The 18,860-nt window shown below is 38.8% G+C and overlaps 1 protein-coding gene and 1 pseudogene across 1 annotated transcript in view; one reads left to right on the forward strand and one right to left on the reverse strand.

The window, feature by feature from the left end:
* The window catches only part of LOC145467656 (uncharacterized), a 107,871-nt gene that overhangs the window by 75,897 nt on the left and 13,114 nt on the right, over positions 1-18,860 (forward strand). The window contains exons 37-43 of the mRNA XM_081451237.1: positions 438-737; positions 2,548-2,847; positions 3,784-4,080; positions 4,466-4,762; positions 5,252-5,536; positions 15,617-15,719; positions 17,469-17,698. Coding sequence (XP_081307363.1) covers positions 438-737; positions 2,548-2,847; positions 3,784-4,080; positions 4,466-4,762; positions 5,252-5,536; positions 15,617-15,719; positions 17,469-17,698 — 1,812 coding nt within the window. The remainder of the gene's footprint in view (positions 1-437; positions 738-2,547; positions 2,848-3,783; positions 4,081-4,465; positions 4,763-5,251; positions 5,537-15,616; positions 15,720-17,468; positions 17,699-18,860) is intronic.
* Positions 5,547-13,243, reverse strand: LOC145467758 (uncharacterized; annotated as a pseudogene).

The raw sequence follows: 18,860 nt of genomic DNA on the forward strand, positions 1-18,860 counted from the left end.
CCATGATTGTAGCATCAAGTGATAAAGAGTGATTATAACGACCCATCCAAATATAATTGCTGGAAACTCTTTTGAGCCACCTTAAAGCGAGTCTTTCTTGCGCAAATTTCAAGCGTTACTGATTTTGAATATTGTGTTTTGTCAGTCATTTCCATGGAAGTATTGAATATCCTAAACAATATATATTTCCGATAACTAGCGTATTTTTGACATTAATCCAATCAAGGTAAGAGAAAAAAAGCTGATTGAAAATGCTTAGTATGGAGAAAAAACTGTATCCAGACACCTTATGAAGTCTCTTTAAACACGTTCTTTTCAAGATTGCGTCTTATTTACGTCAAAGCAATGGTCTCGAAATATATAACTAAAACAAAACATAATTCTTGTTAGCTTGCGTTATTGGCTTACAAAAATCTTGTTTCGGACTTGTCCATCAGAACCTGACGGTCCTCCACAAAATGTGCGTGGACAGAACAGCAGCTCAAACAGTATCTTAGTCAAGTGGAATGAAGTTCCAGCTGATCAACAGAATGGTATCATCACGGGTTACACAATTACTTACCAGTCACAAACAGAAAATGATAATGAGAATGTTCCAGCTGGTCGTGAAGATCGTGAAAAGGAATTGACAAATCTAAAGGAGTTTGTCAAATACAATATCACAGTGTTTGCATCTACTGTGAAAGGAGATGGACCAGCCAGTGATCCTGTTATTGTTGTGACAACAGACCAGGATAGTAAGTAATTTTGTCTGTGGGTGTTATGATTGATTCCCTCACTGTAGTGAAATACTCAAGAATACTGTGAATTTATGGTTAAATGGACGTATGCTTTTTTGAAAAGTGAGCTGTTCTTTCTGTAACTATCTGTTTGACGTCGAATTTTGAAGGAATACTTGTTGCTTTATGTTATTTGTTCTTAAATCGAATTATAGATCCTTGTGCGAATTAGTTGGAAGTTTTTTAGCGTTCCCGTACGAAGCCCAGTTTGCACGCGGCCGGAATGTGGAAAAAGCTCTTTGTAAGGAAACGCTTGGTACGCAGGCTAGAGGTTTTTCGAGTTTGGGTTAGATTTTGGTTTAGAGTTTTGAGTGTTTTGCAAAGTGTCGACTTAGTAAACACAAGTTACAAAACAGAGAGTTACAAGGAAAAAAAACTGATAGGATTTTCCGTCTGAAATAAACAAACTGAACGAAAAAGAGCTGAACTGGTCGAAGAATGTTCTGTGATACAGAAGGAAAGTTATAAACTATTCACTAACAACTGACACCGACTGTTTTTGTGTATACCAAACTGGTAGGATCAAATACCCGCAATCCATTTTGCTACACACTAACCCGAGGTTTGAGTAGTAGCCGATCAGACCCTGTCTATTGGTTTGGTACATAGTTATTGGTTTTATGTCAATGTTAATATTGTGGTGGTATTTGCTGTAGGCTTTCCTTCACCGTCCTATCTTTCTCAGGTTTGTTCGATTTAGAGGTAACGGATTTGCTAGCTCAGGGTTCTCAAAACGCTGAGCAATGTTTACTAAAGTTATAATTACAAGAGAGGGAAAGCGAGAGAGAGAAAAATATTGCCATAATACCCAAGTGTATACTGATATCGTGCAAGTTTGGAACTCTTCAGTGACTAGCCAGGTCAGTTGACGAAGCTTAAAGATGTTCCGTAAAAGAACGGATCCTTCTTACGCATGCAATTTGGAGTTAACGCGCCAACGTGACTTCCCTCGAGTCAAAATGTACTAGGTGTTTGGGGATATCGTTGTGGTTTTGTACCTGTAAGCCTGACTGAATATGTTTTGGAAAATGAACTGTTGAAGGTCAAAATTCCTATCACGTAAACTTCCTTATTCTCCTATACCCGCGGTTTAAATGTTGCGAAAAGCTTTTAAATCTGTTAGGTTTTCAATTGTCATGAGGAGATCTTTCGAGACAATCGCGACGGCAACAATGTCCTATTTGGCGTTAAAATAAAGCTACTTCTTCGTACTACTTATGTGTAAATATGAAAAAAAAATTACTCTTTGTCAACATGTTTCGAAACTTTGGAACATTTTGTTTCGGATAATCAAGTCATGGACGCGCAGTTTTTTTCCCTTTTTTTCTCAAAGATTCCACAATGGGGTAGGATTTGATAGAGCAATGGTTTCAAAATCACTGCTGGCGTATCGTTTCTGAAGCATATACTAGAGTTGCACGTATATGACAAAGAGGAGGCAATTGTTCACAAACATAATTCACGGTTTTATCATTAACGGATTCAAGTCATGGACGGTGAAACGGTACTAAAGATTAATTAATGTGGAAAAGTGGTTACTGAACTTGAAGTACAACTACTTAAAGGCTGACCACAACATATACAACTAAAGTTCACGCTGTATCTCTGGACATGGTATTGTGAGGGCGCAGAGCTGTGTGGACAAACAGAGTTTATTGTTAATAATTGACTTATGCATGGGTCTTCTTCACTTCATTTCTTTACGTATTTAATCCAAGTCACACTCATTGCCAAATAAATGTGTTCCGAATATTAATTTCTATACCAGAACCTGACGGTTTTCCACAAAATGTGCGTGGACAGAACAGCAGTTCAACCAGCATCTCAGTCACGTGGGATGAAGTTCCAGCTGATGAACAGAATGGTATCATCACGAGTTACAACATTATTTACCAGTCACAAACAGAGAATGACAATGGAAATATTCAAGTAAATGCCTCTGTTCGTCAAACGGAATTAGCAAATCTAAAGGAGTATGTCAACTACAACATAACAGTGTTTGCATCTACTGTCAAAGGAGATGGACCACCAAGTGATCCTGTTATTGTTGTTAGAACAGACCAGGATAGTAAGTACTTCATCTTGACCGCGTGATACGTACAGTTAAATGACCGGCAACTGAATATTGTTGAACATAACAGTCATACTGCCTTAGAAATGTTAGATTTGTAGAGAGAGAAAAACGGCGAAAGCCGAAGAAAAACCTTTGGAATTAGGGCCAGAACGAACAACAACGCCGTGTCTAAAGTTGGACCACATTGGTGGTTAGCGAGTTCTTTTACAACTACGCCATCCCTGATGATGGGTACTTATTATATTCGAACATTGGTCAGCATCCAAGCTGCTTCAACATTATTCGCTCCTGATTTTTATCGTGTGATAGTTGATTCGGGCTATGCCTTCGTCAACTATCACGCGATAGAAATCAAGAGTGAATAATTTTACTGTTTTAGTGTAAGTCTACTTGTCGCTCAAAACATCTAAATCCTCTTCACAGACACTTTGGAAAAGTAAAGAAGCGCCCGTCTTTTGTTATCAACCGCACACTTCTAGGCTACTCACTATCTACAACAGAATAGGTAGTGAGTAGTTTAGTCAAATAAGTAAACGGCATTCGTGATGGAACGCCAGTAGATTCATACTTTTTAAAACAATACAGAAATGATGCACATTGAAAAATCAACAAGATTGCCGCAAAATAGACAATTTCGTGCATTAATAAGAGGAGTCAAGTAAAGCTTGTCAAACCCTTCCTCAATGCAATGTTGTTTAAGATTAAAAAGCATCCTATTTGTAATAATAGCATCGTCTTGAGTCTTGAATCAACTACTTGGAGGTTAATCAAAGTCATTACAGTGTTACAGTCAGTAGCAATTGTTATTCAGAATTACAAAAATTGTTTAGTTTGCTTGATGTACATGGTGTACATGGTGAAGTTGTTGGCTGAAACAGTATGATGTCATGTTAACAGATGAAAATTTAACACTTTTTACATTCCTTTCAGGACCTAGCGCTCCTCCCCAGAATTTAACATTATACGACACAACTTCCACTTCACTCTTAGTGAGGTGGAGTGAAGTTCCATCTGCGGATAAGAACGGTATCATTCGTAGTTATACAGTGAGCTACCAGGCGAACAGTTCTTTACTGGTTGAAAACACAACAGTCTATGTTCCTACACGTGAGGTCAATCTAACTGGGCTGATAAAGAATATGAACTACAGTGTCAGGGTTTTGGCGTCTACCGATGAGGGAGATGGAAACTACAGCGATGCTGAATTTTTTGTCACAAACCAAGATGGTGAGTCAGCATTCAGATTTCCTCGCATTGTTTGGGAATAATCATTCGCTCTCAAGTAAAGGTGTTCAGAAAAGGTGTAGCAAATAAAGGCTAGAGACGCTATATAGTAAGATCTATTATGGGTTGAAAACACGAAATGCTGGAAAAACCTTTAAGGAGTTCAGATAGTTACAGGAAAAAAACCCTGGGCAAGACTGAAATGATAACAAACCGCTTGTAATTTGATTTCTATCTGTTAATTTGTTTGTGATCGTCATTGTCCATTCCCACGCGTAGAGATCCGGGCTCTCTTAAACGTCATATGTAGGTCTGGGGAATGGCTTCTGTTTAATAGCTGCGATACCATTACTGTCAATACCATTTTGTTTTTTAATTCTTTGTTCAGTGCCCGGTGCTGCTCCTGAAAATGTGAGAGGACACAACACCAGCTCAACTAGTATCTTAGTCACGTGGGATGAAGTGCCAGCAGATAAACAGCACGGTAAAATTCTTAAATACACTGTCATTTACAAGAAGTCCGACGGAGATGCAGAGACGATGGAACGGGTTGATGCACCCTCCCGTCGAATTGAGTTAACAGAACTTGTAAAGTATACGACATACAGCATCCAGGTGTTAGCTGCAACTTTGAAAGGTGATGGACCACGCAGTGATCCTATTACTGTATGGACGGACCAAGACGGTAAGTACAAGGAAAAGAACAGTAAATTTTTGGCGCAGAGGTGGGGAGACTCGGTTGGTTTTCAACTCATGCCCTTAACTAAGGTGAAGATCATGCAGAAAAGTTGGCTATAAGGTTATACTCACGTGCAAACCATTGTCGCCATTGAAAAGAAAAAAAACAATATAGAAGTAACAGTAAGGGTTATAGCCTGCGTGAAAGCTTCGTGGCCATCAGGACGGACATACAGTCTTGAACAGAAGAAAACTATCTTACAGGAAATGTCATTTTTTGATCATTGTCAAGATTTTTAAAGAAAAAAAAAATCTTAAGTGGAATGGTATACCATAAAATACGTACATAGACAGTCACTTTGCCTTAAATACCATCCGCACTGGGAGGCGTTGTTGCCCAATGATTTAACATAATAGTAGTTTATCTCTAGATAACAACTGGTATTAAACCTACTTGCACTCAGTTTACAAAAGCTCAAATTGTTGTATGTTGCAGTACCTTCGAAGGCTCCTGTACTTACCTCTGTAAAGGTACTGAACAGTACTAGTGTCCAGGTGGAATGGCAGCAAGTTCCTGAAGAGTTTAGACATGGTATCATTACAAAGTACGTCATATCCTACAAGTCTGAGACAGACACGGGCGAAAAGGAAGTACCTGCATCCGTTCTGAAAGCGGTCGTAAATGGACTCAGTCAGTCTACAACATATTCATTTCAAGTTAGGGCTGAAACTGTGAAGGGTGCAGGTCCAAAAAGCGATCCTAAAAGTGAGACAACTGAAGGTAAGGAAATCAAAATAATCATTTGTTTTTCTTACGAACGTTTGGTCTTAACAGGTAACGTGACCTAATGTACTCCATTGAGTCTACGAAATATTTCCTAGTTTTCAAAATTATCTTTTTTTTTAGTCGTACGTTTTTAGTTTTCGCTCAAAATGGTTTGTTGAACGATTTGGGAACGCGACTAGAATTACTTGATGCTGCAGGCTTGGGCGAGATCATTCAACAGAAAACATATCATCAAATAATTGAAAAGGGAGAGATATATTGGCGCAAGTTAGCAGTTGGGCAGCATAGCATTTAGTGGTCGGCAGGCCCCTAAACTATCCCAACAGTGCCCTCCGCATCAACAATTTTGATATCAAAGACAGGTAAACATAAGGATCGCATTTTTGCTGATATATTTGCAAAATCTTATTATGGAACCAGACATTTATAACTGAAACCTTCAAGTTATTTTGCGATTTAAACACCAATACAGTCAACTCTCGCCTTCCTTACACCCCGCTATTATGGACACCCCGCTATTTAGGACACACCGCTATTTAAGGACAGAAGCTACATCCCCGGGAAAAGAGAAAGAAATGTATGAGAATAAGTCCCGTTATTACAGACTCCCGTTATTATGGAATTGCGGCCACTAACACGTTCCAAAAACAAATGGGATATTCTAAAACGCCGATTTTTTGGCAATGATCAGCCACTTCAATGGAATTTTTACCAGGTGCGGTCAAGAACCACGTAAGGTTGGCAAGATTTCTGAAGAAGAAGTTAAATTTTACAACAAAGTCACTTCCTGTTGTAAAACTTACTGTTGTGTGTGAAGGTACATGGAAATGTCCATGTACCTTAACATGTGTAGTGCAGGAAGGTACATGGAAATTTCCATGTATCTTAATATGTGTGGTGCAGGAAGGTACATGGAAATTTCCATGTATCTTAATATGTGTAGTGCAGGAAGGTACATGGAAATTTCCATGTATCTTAATATGTGTAGTGCAGGAAGGTACATGGAAATTTCCATGTATCTTAATATGTGTAGTGCAGGAAGGTACATGGTAATTTCCAGGTACCTTAACATGTGTAGTGTAAAAAGGTACATGGAAATTTCCATGTATCGTGGCATGTGTATTGCAGGTTTTGCTTTTCACCTGCGTTACCTTTGAAAGAAATCATGCTTTCAGGTAAATTTCCATGTACCTTTTTGTATTACTCTGTAAGGGTACATGGAAATTTCCATGTACCTTAAGATGACACATAAAATGTATGAGGAATATTTATGCAGCTCTTAAATCGTTGCCTGTTATGAACGTGTCAGATAGCCCTTAAAGGGTCCTTAAACGAAATTTAGTGAGTGAGACGAGGTAGATGTTTCGAAAATATATGATATCACACAAAATTTATTGTAAGATGCACAACACCCATTCAAGGTCTTAGCAAGACAGCTCTCTTTGGAAGATTCATGGACCTAGAAACAACACATGTCAATACATTGAAAACATGTTCTGAAATCTTTTAACGTTGCGAAGAGTTCGGTTTAGTCCCTTGTTTGGTTCGTGTTGACTGTGTTTATCTTGGGCTGCATGTATGGATTTCAGCATTCAACGACTGAATATCAGTTAACTGCTTACCCAGAATACGCCATCTCCTTTATATATTTACATGTAATCGGTCTCAAAACGTTTTCTTCACTTAAAGATATTTTTTTAACTTTATGAAGGGAATGATTAGGTTTTCAATGCAACACGTACGTTTTCGAGAATTACAGAAATGGCGCACTTTTGGATATTAAATGACCAGAGTACTGACCCACAAAGATACTTGACACATTCGACTATTTTAATTCCAGTCATTTAAACTTAGCAAGGCAAAATTAATATTTTTTTTACTTGTAAATTGATGAACTGTGAACTGTAGCATGCTCACCGACTGTCTTCTCACCTCACTTGCTGACAGTCCCACAGCAATTAATGGTGTACCGCTTGCCCTGACCTGCTTCCTTACAGCTTATAATTCTACCAGCTCACGTCTACTTTCACCGCAAGAATACGTTTGTTTTGTCATACTAATAAGCCAGTTCAATATTTAGTCGGGACAACACTACGATTCTCAAAAGTATAGCTCATAAGATGAAATTCGACCGTTAAACGAGGCCCTGTTAGGGGGGGTACCCATGTCCGCCGTCTGAAATTCGCCACCAGCCATGTCGGGATTTCGCAAGATTCCTATGTCGCCTGTCGGAATTTCGTCTCAGAGGAATTGTGTCGGGAAATTTGACCTTGTTCGATTAAAACGAAGCTACACGTATAACACATTGTAATACCTTTGTTTATTAAAAAAAAAAAAAAAATACCCGACACAGTGCTCTCAAGTCTCACGCATTGAGCATGAGGCTCACGCAAACGAATTCAATCTTGCGTTCTCACACTGAAACTATTATTTCTCACGCATTGAAGGTTCCTTGCTGTTTTAGTCAAGTACATATAAAATTATAATTAAGTATCTCATTGGATATAACTTACTCCTTGTATGCTTTGCACTTGCTTTGAACACTTTTCAGCAGCACGAATTCTTATGCAGAGCGAGCATTTCTCTGGTCAGTGGGTTTAATGATTACTTTATGGTTACTTTTAAAGCATCACATTTCGACTCAGAATGAAGAAAAAGACGTCTTAGCTACATGTACTTCCATTTTTCAAAATTTTCTAAGGGGGTGGGGGCACGCTTGGGGCATATTGGGGCATGCCTTCTAGGGGCTTGGGCATGCTTTCGAGCGCTGAAGTTGCTAACCTCCTTGGAGATGTGGGGGCATGCTCCCCCGGGAAATTTTGAAATTTTGAAATTTAGACGCTTGGAATTGCTATTTTCAGCCTTTTTCCAGTCAGTATTTGGACCTAAAGTACAATCGGACCTATGACTATTTTTACCATGTTCATGTTTAACAACCGTTCTTCAACTCAAAATCTCAACGGCCTCAATCAGATAATCTCTCCTATCTGAAATCTTCCTTTGAATTTGGCGTAACCCTTACCTGCTACTGAGAATACCTTGGCAGCTTTCCCCTGTCTCTCTTTTCCTAGTCGATAATACCGCTTCATATTCTTTTACTGGTGGCTCACTAATAAAAATATGAAGCCGACTTTCGAAGATCTCTTTCCTTTTTCCTTAAGCGTGTTTTTAGGCGTTTTAGGGCACTGCCCACTCAGCTGAGATTGAGAAAAAATACTCAGCAATGACGGACTCGATTTATTCGACGTGGACGTTTTAGTATATATAAGAAAGTCTGGGTTTAACGACCCGTCGACATCGCGCGTAAGAGAGGAAAACACATGTAAAACGCTGGAAATGCATCTTCACTTCGACTCGGACATTTAAAACAATCACTGCATTCTCAGTTCCGAAATTCGTTGTCAGTCTATCTTGCCATTGGTGTCGATTTCCCTATTTCGCTGGAGTAGTATGTCGTTCGTTGCCAATTCATAGCACTCATGTCGCCGTTTCAAGGCCATGTGGCTTGTCGGAATTTACACCTAACAGGGCCTCTTAAACAGCACAGCGGAAATGAAAGGAGATGGTCCGACGGTTTCGTTTCCGAAACCGCAATGATAGGTTAATTTCTGCGGTTATTAAAAGCATCCAGCTGACCCGGACTCCGCTGATTCTAATTTATAACTCTGCGAATCCGAACAAAACCAACACTTTTCTTAAAATAACACCCTCTCTAGAGTGTAGTGTTTTGCTTTTCTTTTTTTTTCTGGAGAAATATAAAATAAAAATTAGTTATTTTTGACACATACACAACTTGCGTTCAAATAAACCGGCCACTTATTTGCATCCCATGGAATAAGAACTATTGTTATATACCTCGTTATTCAAAGCACACCGACACATGTAAGTTGAGCACGCGAAATCAGCGGACTCTCGATGAGCTTACGCCAAAACGAGGCTATGGGGTCTATCTCGCTATAAAGTACAAGGAAACAGAGAGGGATATTAGAAGGTAGTTTGACGTGTAGGTAATATTTTATCAACTTTTGAGTGTCGTTATCCAGGGTGAAGCATTGCATAGCTTTTGGGTGTCAAAATCGAAGTTCCAAAGTGGAATACAAAGACTTATCATGGCATTTGCTCCCGCTGTCAAACAAGAATTTGCTGGCACAATGGCTCGTGAAACTGCGTCGAGAGAACACTCCGGAAAACAAAAACTCTTATGTCTGTAGTTAGCATTTTGATGCCAATTTCTTCTTAAAACCAATGGGAGGACAAAGAATTCGTTTGAAGCCAGATTCCGTACCGACAAAGTTCAACTTGAAGAAGAAAGAAGTGCCAGGAAGGGGCTGGAATTATTAATCGAGAAGAAAGCCTTCAGCATCGAAACTGTAAAGGATAATGATAAATTATTAAGATTTTACACTGGATTTGAGAACTATGAGGTGTTTTCAATAGTTCTTGACTTTCTGGGGAGGGAGACAACGGCTCACTTGGACTACCAAAACACAGAAAATTTAGGCGAAATTAAGCACAAATATAAACCTGGGCCTAGTAGGGCTTTGACTGTCGAGAATGAATTTTTCTTGGTGCTTTGTCGTTTAAAAGTTGGCTTACTAGAAGAAGACTTATCAGCTAGATTTGGAGTGAGCCAAAGTGTAGTATCCCAAATTGTTAATACCTAGATCAAGTTTATTTTCTTTAGATTCAAAGAACTTTATGTATTTCCTTCCAGAGAGCTTGTTCAATTACACCTGCCTGAATGTTTTTGCCAAAAGTATTCGACAACTACTCTAACTTGTAATTGATGCTACAGAGATATACATCGAAAAGCCAAACTGCCCAGAGGCTCAACAAGTAACATTTTCTTCATACAAAAATAGCAACACCCTGAAAGCCTTGGTTGGTATTGTACCAAAAGAGGGGATTTCATTTGTTTCAACCCTGTATGGTGGCAGCATTTCTGACAAGGAAATAACCCACAAGTAAGGTCTTAAAGAGAAACTACAGTATGGGGATGTTATAATGGCTGATAGAGGTTTTAATATTCAAGAGATGCTTGCGTGTAAAGGAGTAAAAGTAAATGTTCCTGCATTCATGAATGAATCTGGCCAATTTAATGAAAGTGAATTACTGGAAACAAGAAGGATTGCATCTCTACTGAAGAATCCATGATGAAAGAGCCATGGAAAGAATAAAAACTACCACATTTTAGACTTTGTCCCAATAACCTTGTGCGGGAGTGGTGTAATTGATATATTTTTTGTCTGTGCAATGCTATCAAACTTCCTTCCTCCACTAGTGGATGGTTAGCAATAACAATGATCTTCTTTCTTACAAATGTTGCCTTCATGTCATCTGTTAGACGGTGAAAACAGACTGTACAGTCATGTAATGTTCAAGTGAATATTCTATCAATTTGTCATAAAAATATTACAAAACTCAATGTACATGTGTTGTAACTCAAAATGTTCCTGTTTCTAATCAGTGAGTAAATAGCACATGTTCCTGTCTCTAATCAGCAAGTAATTAGGACATGCTTACAACCGAAATGTTGCATTTGTGTATACTTACAGTATTTCTAAAGAAGAAATAAAGTCTACAATTGTGATTTCAGTCATTTCATTGGGTTAATTTACTCAATCTAGTGAGTCCATAAAATGCTATTTCCAAAGAAATGTGATTGTCATAAAACTTTTCCAGTTTTGGGACTGTCAGAAAGGAATTTGTTGTTCTTCTTCACATGTAAAATAATTAAATCAACAGTGTCTGAGAGTACCAGATCAGTCCAGGTTGATTTAGTACACAGCATCAGCTGCTGGACTTGGTAATAGAATTTATGATTCTTGTTGACCACCAACCCATGAGAAATGTCTCTGCATATATTACGTTTGCACACTGCCTCCTTCAGAGATAGGCCATCTGTGAAGATTCGCTTTATCTCCACTAGTCCTCCATCTACCTCCCCATCTGGAGAGGCCCCAAGGAAAGGATAACTCTGAGATATAACAAAACCTGTTTCACTGACTTTGCAATCCAATTTGTTTTCATATAGCCATATGATCTTCTTTTCATCTTTCATTCCCTGTTTCATGTTATTACTTTGGTACTGATTGTTATAGTGTATGATTTCCTTCATAGCTTTCGTGGGGCTAGTAGAAGGCTTTGTTAATGCTCGCTTGCTCTGAGAGGCTGTAATACGAACACGTCTGTGTTCCAACCATGCCTGACAATTACTTTGAGCTTTTGTGGCAAGTGCAATGTTCTGTCTCTCTTGATCACTGACCATGAGATTTCTCGTAATTCTTTTTGCCCGGTCAAAACTCCCTGTGATTGAAACAGGGTGCTCTTTAATTGGAGAAATAATTGCATTTTTATTTCGGTCAAGTTTCTCATCTGATAGTAGACAAAAGACACCACAATTTGGTTTCACTCTTGATTTTAGCAAGCAGTTCTCTGCAGACCTTTTTCGAATCATTGTTCCTTTCAGATGGACGTCTTGGATCAGTCAAGGGCTTGATATTGCTCCTTTCTTCTCTTCTATAACTCTTTTTTGAGAAATCAATTTCGTAAACTGACTGAGAGCCAAGCTTCCTCTTTCTCGGCTGGTGCCAAGTTTGCAGTCTTGAGGTACATGTTTCAAATTCCCGTGCACACTTAAGTCTCACAAATTCTTCAAGTGCTTAACAAAGAGCTGCTATATGTTTACAAGAGCCACGTGGACCTTTACCAGCTGGGCAAGCACAGCTAGCAAATGTAATTTCACCTTCATGTTCACCATTATTACACAGTGAGAGTTTTACGTTATACGTTAAGTTTTTCCTCATTTCAGGTAAGCAATCACATCGAAAATGTATCTTCTCATCTTCGTCCCGAGCGATTTCCAGTTTTTGGATGTGACCATGTCGAAACAAACCGAAAGCTTTGCTGCTGACATTCTTGTAATCTTTGTTGGATTCATTGTCTTTAGCTTTTCTTTCAATAAAGTAAGACACGATATTTTGAATATTAAATGTTGGGACATCGTCCTTCGGGTCAACCAGTGAAATCCACTGTGCAGATTCAGGGAAATTACAATTGACGGTCGCCGTTTGGTCCACTGGTTTACTTGCTGCCAAGTGTTGCCACTTCTCCGTAAAATTATTCTCCCAACTATTTTTGATATAGCTGATGACCCTGCGGCAAGTAAAACAAGTCGATATGAAACTTATGCTTCGAAATTCCCTTTAAGCAATGGCAATAATTATATGTGACAAAAATAATGCAATTTTTATACCTTTGAGATAACTCAGCCTTCGTAGCTTCGGACCGCGCACTACCATCCTTCGCCGTCCCTTTGCGGAATGACAACCACTCTTTTAGTCTTTCTTTAGTAAGATCACGTGGGCAATTACCACTAAGTAACTGTACCTTCTCCTCAGCGGAAAAGAAGGCCGCTTCTGGAAGATGTTTGGCAGAGTGCATAAGTTTTGCTATCACTTTCTCACACAAGTGCAACCAAGTCTGATCAATGTTGACCCGACAGCCTCGTTTTGATGTTTGTTCGCAGAAAGACCGCTGGATCTTTTGGGTGGCGTACTCAACCTCGATAAGAGCTATTACTAGGTTACGGAAACCTGAACAATAGCACGCCCAAAATGTCTGTGAGATGATGTTGCTGCGGTTTAACGGAATTACGTTCCGTAAATCCTCGAATTAGCGCCCCCCCCCCCCTCGAATAAGCGCCCCTCCTATCGGCCGAAATTTGAAATAAGCGTCCCCTCCCTTCCCCTCCCCCCCCCCCCATTTTGTGGACGAGTAATGAGACAACAAAGGATGTATAGTTTTCGTCATGTAGTATTAGATTTGTACATTGTTTCAGTTTGTGAGCACGTTTAGGGAACACGTTGAACACGTTAAGTACTAACGGTGCTGCGATTTAACTATTAGGATCAGCTTTTCATGTCAATAAACAGCTTATGTTGGTGTTTACACGCAGATGATGTATTAAAAAAGTGATCATGTCAGGCCACGATTTGGGAAAAATTAAACAAGCGCCGCCCTCGAATAAGCGCCTCCCGTACGCGTCTTCTCCTAAATTTGAAATAAGCGTCCCGGGCGCTAATTCGAAGATTTACGGTATTGTAATCCGCCAATAGGGCAAAGAACGATTAGAGCTGTAGCTTCGAGGAAGGAGGTCTGCTCTATTTTGGTTGTTACGATGGGAGCTATGCAGAGGTACTGCCGAGTTTAGGAGACAAAACATCTGTGTACAAGTTAGTGGAATGAATCACGCTCGATCTCCTGAAACCTGTTATTGACATTATCAGTGAGATAAAGCATGGCGTTTCATACGCGGCGAACGGCAAAGGTGAAACTTTTGCTGTCTGTCTTGGCTGTTGTGATCTAGAGTGAAAACATTTGTATTTGAGGTAAATATTAGGAGTCGTTTTGCTATGTTTATGTGTTATATTTAAAGAAAAGAACACGAGATCTGCAAAATCAAAGAGGTAATTGTTTTACCGTTTGCCGTAAGCGTCGAATTGTAGTTACCTGGGACCGCGGTGTGGTCTTCTAAAAGAGTTTCAACGGTCAATATTGTCGAAAAGCATAATATATTAATCAGTTTTTCTGCTACGTGTATTGGCCATTTTAACAGTACGATTCGATATATTTTAAGTAATCACTGCTCTGTAGATCAATTTTTTAAAAAACTATAATACTTAAGTACTGCTTCTAGTCTCCTTCGCAGCCCTAAACGACTCCGAAGGTGACTATACCGCTTCTTGAGCTTTGGCCAAACGGTCGTTCAAAGGAAGTGGCACCCGGGAAGTGGTATCTTCCAGTTCGATTTTTTTGTTAGCGATTTTGAACTTTTTCCAACAGAACTAGTCTTTTTAGTCTAGAAGTCTCGAAGTCTCGAAGGAGATGGCTTTACCTCATTTTGAAATGGCAACTTAAATATTTCGATGGTGAATAGATCATTAGATTAATTGCTACTTGAACCAAAATAATGCTCAAGATCTAGAGAACTACAGTAAGTGTATGTATAACCATCGGTGTTGATGTATTTTGTTTCTTTAATTTCCAGGTTCATGCATGTCTCGTTCAAAGAGAGAAGAGTACTATTGTTCTATACTATTTAATTTTTCAGTAATTTTCAAGCTGTATTTAGATTTTATATTTCCCAAGATTTGCTTGAGCAATGGATTATCAGATGGGGAAATGCTTGTTTATGTGTATCACAAGGTACATGGAAATTCCCATGTACCTTGCCATAAGTGTCGTTGCAAGGTACATGGAAATTTCCATGTACCTTGTCAAATGTTTCGTTCGTAGAAGAAAAAAATTGACAGAGATAACCTCAATTACCGATAAATTTGCCAATCGTTTTTAAAATTGGCAAACTTAACAAAATTCGCGTTCTTTCATGCCAACAGAAAGCTGCCTCTTACATTCTTTACACCAAAAATAAACATTTAGGTTTACTTTTCACCATATTTGTTACCTTCCTTGCAGAAAACTCCTCTTTTAAGCTGATTCTTGCATTTAGATCTTGGCAAAAATCTTAACTTTTCGGGACATTTTTACCATAGCTGTCTTCAAAGCTCCGGTCCTGGTAAAGTCTTCAGTTGTTTACCCATTTCTTACCAGCTGACATTTTCGATACTCGTGGCAAATTTAAGCACTTGATGCGAAATTGTGCCAAAATGTTGACCACTCTGGCAAAATAATAGCCAAAAAGGGCATTTAATGCCAGATTTGTTAATTTCATCTGGAAAAAATGAAGCCGATTTCCTTTATATGTTCCGGAAATTGCGTTAATATATTCCGTTTGTTTTTAGAACGTGTTTCACTTCATTGATTTGCACAACATCGGCTAAATGTTGGATTGGAACACGTACTTACTTTTGATTGTAATAGAGTTCGTTCGCTGTTCTTCATAAAAGTTTAGACAGGCTTTTGTCATTTATGTAATATTTCCTGCGTTAGTTAAACTTTAGAATCCAGATCACTAAGCAGAATTTGAATTTTTCGAACAGAACACAATATTTTTTTTTGTCAAATCCACTTTTTCATGTTTGAACATGCATATAATAATAATTGTTGTTTCAGATCCGCCGGAACCTCCCACGCCTTCAGGTGGCAGCATCGGAACAACAGAAGTCTCTGTTGTCTTTAACACTAAGCAAGAGTTGAGTAACGGTGATCCTGTCAGGTCAGTGTAGTAAAATTTTGTCTTCACTTGGTTCTCTGCTCTTCCGATTATGCCAAGTAGCATTGAGTTTGTAGGCGATTTTATTGGTTACTTTGCATCGACAGAGATGAATGGACCAATTTCGATATATTAAAATTCAGCCTAAAACAATAGACCTCAGTACGAGGCTCTGGGGAATAACTACAGAGTTTGTGAGGTTTATTCCCCAGAGCCTCATGCTGAAGTCTATTGTGTTAGGCTGAATTTTAATGTATCGAAATTGGTCTATTGAACTTTGCATTCCTTTGTAGTTGACAAGTACATGTATGCATGCATGCATGCATGCATGCATGCATACATACATACATACATACATACATACAAACAAACATACATACATTCATACATACATACATAAACTTTATATGAGTGTCGGAGTATTTAGCTAAAGATAACTAATTGGGGACACTAACATAAATATAAATATAAAATGTAAAATACTAATATTATATAAAATATATAGGTAGTTAATAATTAAAAATATGTTTTATAGGTCTAATTAGTTAAAAAATAAGTTCAAGATTACTTAAATTGGTTGTATTATTATTATGTTGAGCAAGCACAGCAGCTGCATCTTCCGTCCAACACATCTGTTAGGTTCATGGCCCGAACTGCTTTTTTAAATTCACGAAGGCTTGTTTTGTTGAAATGAAGGCTTGTTTTGTTGAAGATGAAGCCCAAAGGGCGGTTACTGGGAGGGAGGCTGTTAGGATCAGTTGCACGTAAAGAAGATCGAAAAGTAGGACAACCAAGGCCTAGCATAGACTCGAAAATTCGGTTTAGCGGAGGTGGGTGGATTTGAAATCAGTAGGTCTTTGTTTCAAATCCTCCCTCCTCTGACCAGATAGCTCTATCCCTAGTAGTCCCGTGTTCAGCTCCACATTTATGCTATGTAAAATAGCTTACTGGTCAGCTTCCCACAAGCTTCGTCATTTTCAATATACAATATTTGTTTATTTACAGTGGCCTAAACTTTTAACGCAACAGCGCTTAAATACTATGAAACTTAAAATAAATATATTTTTTCCTTGAATTATTTTCATTTTGCAAGACGCCTGAAACGTCAGTTGTTATTTCACTCGTCATCATTTCAATGCCCACCTATTCCTACACGAATTTTCGTATTATAATGGATTATTAGGGATAATTTGTCTTAAGGTGAAAAGTTCCTTCCTCCGTCCTCCTATTCCTTCACGAATTTTCTTATTACAATGAATTATATGGGGTAATTTGTCTCAAGGTATAAAAAGTTCCTTCCTCCGTCTTCCTATTCCTACACGAATTTTCATATTATAATGGTTAATAAGGGGTAATTTCTCTTAAGGTATTAAAAGTTCCATCCTCCGTCTGCATCCTACATCCGTTTCCCCTTATTATAGAGTCCACATGGAAGCTACAACCAGTTGCAAAAGTAGTTGAGACATCCTACATAAACGAGAGTAATCTTTCCCCTCTCTCTCCGTCTTTCCAATGTTACTAACTAAGCATTATGACGTACAAAACTTAGATGAACAACATTGAAACGGGAAGAGAGGGGCTAATTGTTCTTCCGTGAAAAATTTGCTATTTGCGATCCTTTTAAGAAAGTAAAGCCATTTTCTGCACAAAGTGTATCAACATTTTTGCAACTGGTTGTAGTTCCGTTGTTTTCTGAAGGAAAAAAAAACTGAAAACGTTATTTTTTTGTAATTCGTTGTTATCCTTGTTCAGTTATTATCGAATGATTGTCGTACCTTTAACGGAAGGACAAGATCCAGGCAAATCATCAGACAAGAAATATGTCACAGTCACTCGAACTTACGACAACCAAGAGGACGGAGAACCTTATATCACAGCTGAGTTTGCCAATGATAAGCAAAGGACAGAGTTTCCTGTTGGGGATGGGAAGTACTACTCAAGAGATGGTGTAACTGAAGCCAGAAGAAAGCGCAGAGCCACAAGTGAGTTGACTGTCAGGTGTTTACAACATTAGGTCTCTTACTGAGCAAACATTTTATTTATTGTTGTCGCGAGGGGCAAAGGGGCACTTTTCAGATTGGTGCAATGTAAATACTCTCCGATATCAGTGGGCGACGTAACCCTACACACTTAAGGCTTGTTTCCTTATGATCCCTGCGATCGTTGCGACCGCTAAAAAGTTAAGTGATCCTTACCACTACCGGAGCACTACTGGAGCCCTACCGGTTTCCATACGATGGCAAGGGTCGCTGCCATCACTGGAGATTGGTCTCCATTTGATCGCAACAATCACTTTATTTTTTGCAGTGATCGAAGCGATCGTATGGTCATATATGGAAACCAGTCTTAACCAAAAAAATTGGCAACTTGAAAGGAGTCCATGAAAACTACCATCCTTAGTACGGTCTTAGCTTTGTATGAAGGACGACAAGGTTTTGCAGCACATGAATCATACAGTAATTTGCATAACATGGTAAAAAATTTGTATGATGCATTAGCAATGAGTTGCTGAATCTTTTGTTTTACCTTTATACAAATTTTTTATATCTCTCGGTTAGTACGCGCGCTGTGATTGGTCAATTTAGCGGGACGTACTTTCCTGTACGGCCCGCTAAAATTTAAAGTTGGTTCTGTTGCCAAACTGTTTCGTGATTTATCGTCAAGTGTTCTTGACTTTTATAGCAAGTGAAAGTTTAAAACTTTCTTATACTCTAAATTATGTAATAAAGCGTGCTAACGACTTAAAAACAATTTCAAACTGACTCGTTTTGCTTTCGAAATGCGTCAGAAATTTGAAGCCTTTGCGAGTCCGCGTGAATAGAAATCGTTTCCAGACCCGTCAGGCACACAGTAGAGATATAATAAATATCTTACTAACCTCGTCTTCTCGGTCCGTACTGTAAGTTACGGATTCGCGTTTTTTCCCCTTCGATTTATGACCCGCGCGCTTCGCGCTTGGGCCATAAATCGAAGGGGAAAAAACTTGTTCCGTAATTTACAGTACGGACCTCGAACTCGGTTGGTAAGAGGTATGTATTTTTGCTCAGCAAAACTTAGTGACCTTAGTGGCTGCCAAGTCCTGCCTGAAAGCCTCGTGTAAAGTCGCCTACTACTCTGTTTAGGTGCAAAACTGACATCCATGCC

The sequence above is a fragment of the Orbicella franksi genome, chromosome 14 (assembly GCF_964199315.1).
Source record: "Orbicella franksi chromosome 14, jaOrbFran1.1, whole genome shotgun sequence".
In the NCBI taxonomy this organism is placed as follows: domain Eukaryota; kingdom Metazoa; phylum Cnidaria; class Anthozoa; order Scleractinia; family Merulinidae; genus Orbicella; species Orbicella franksi.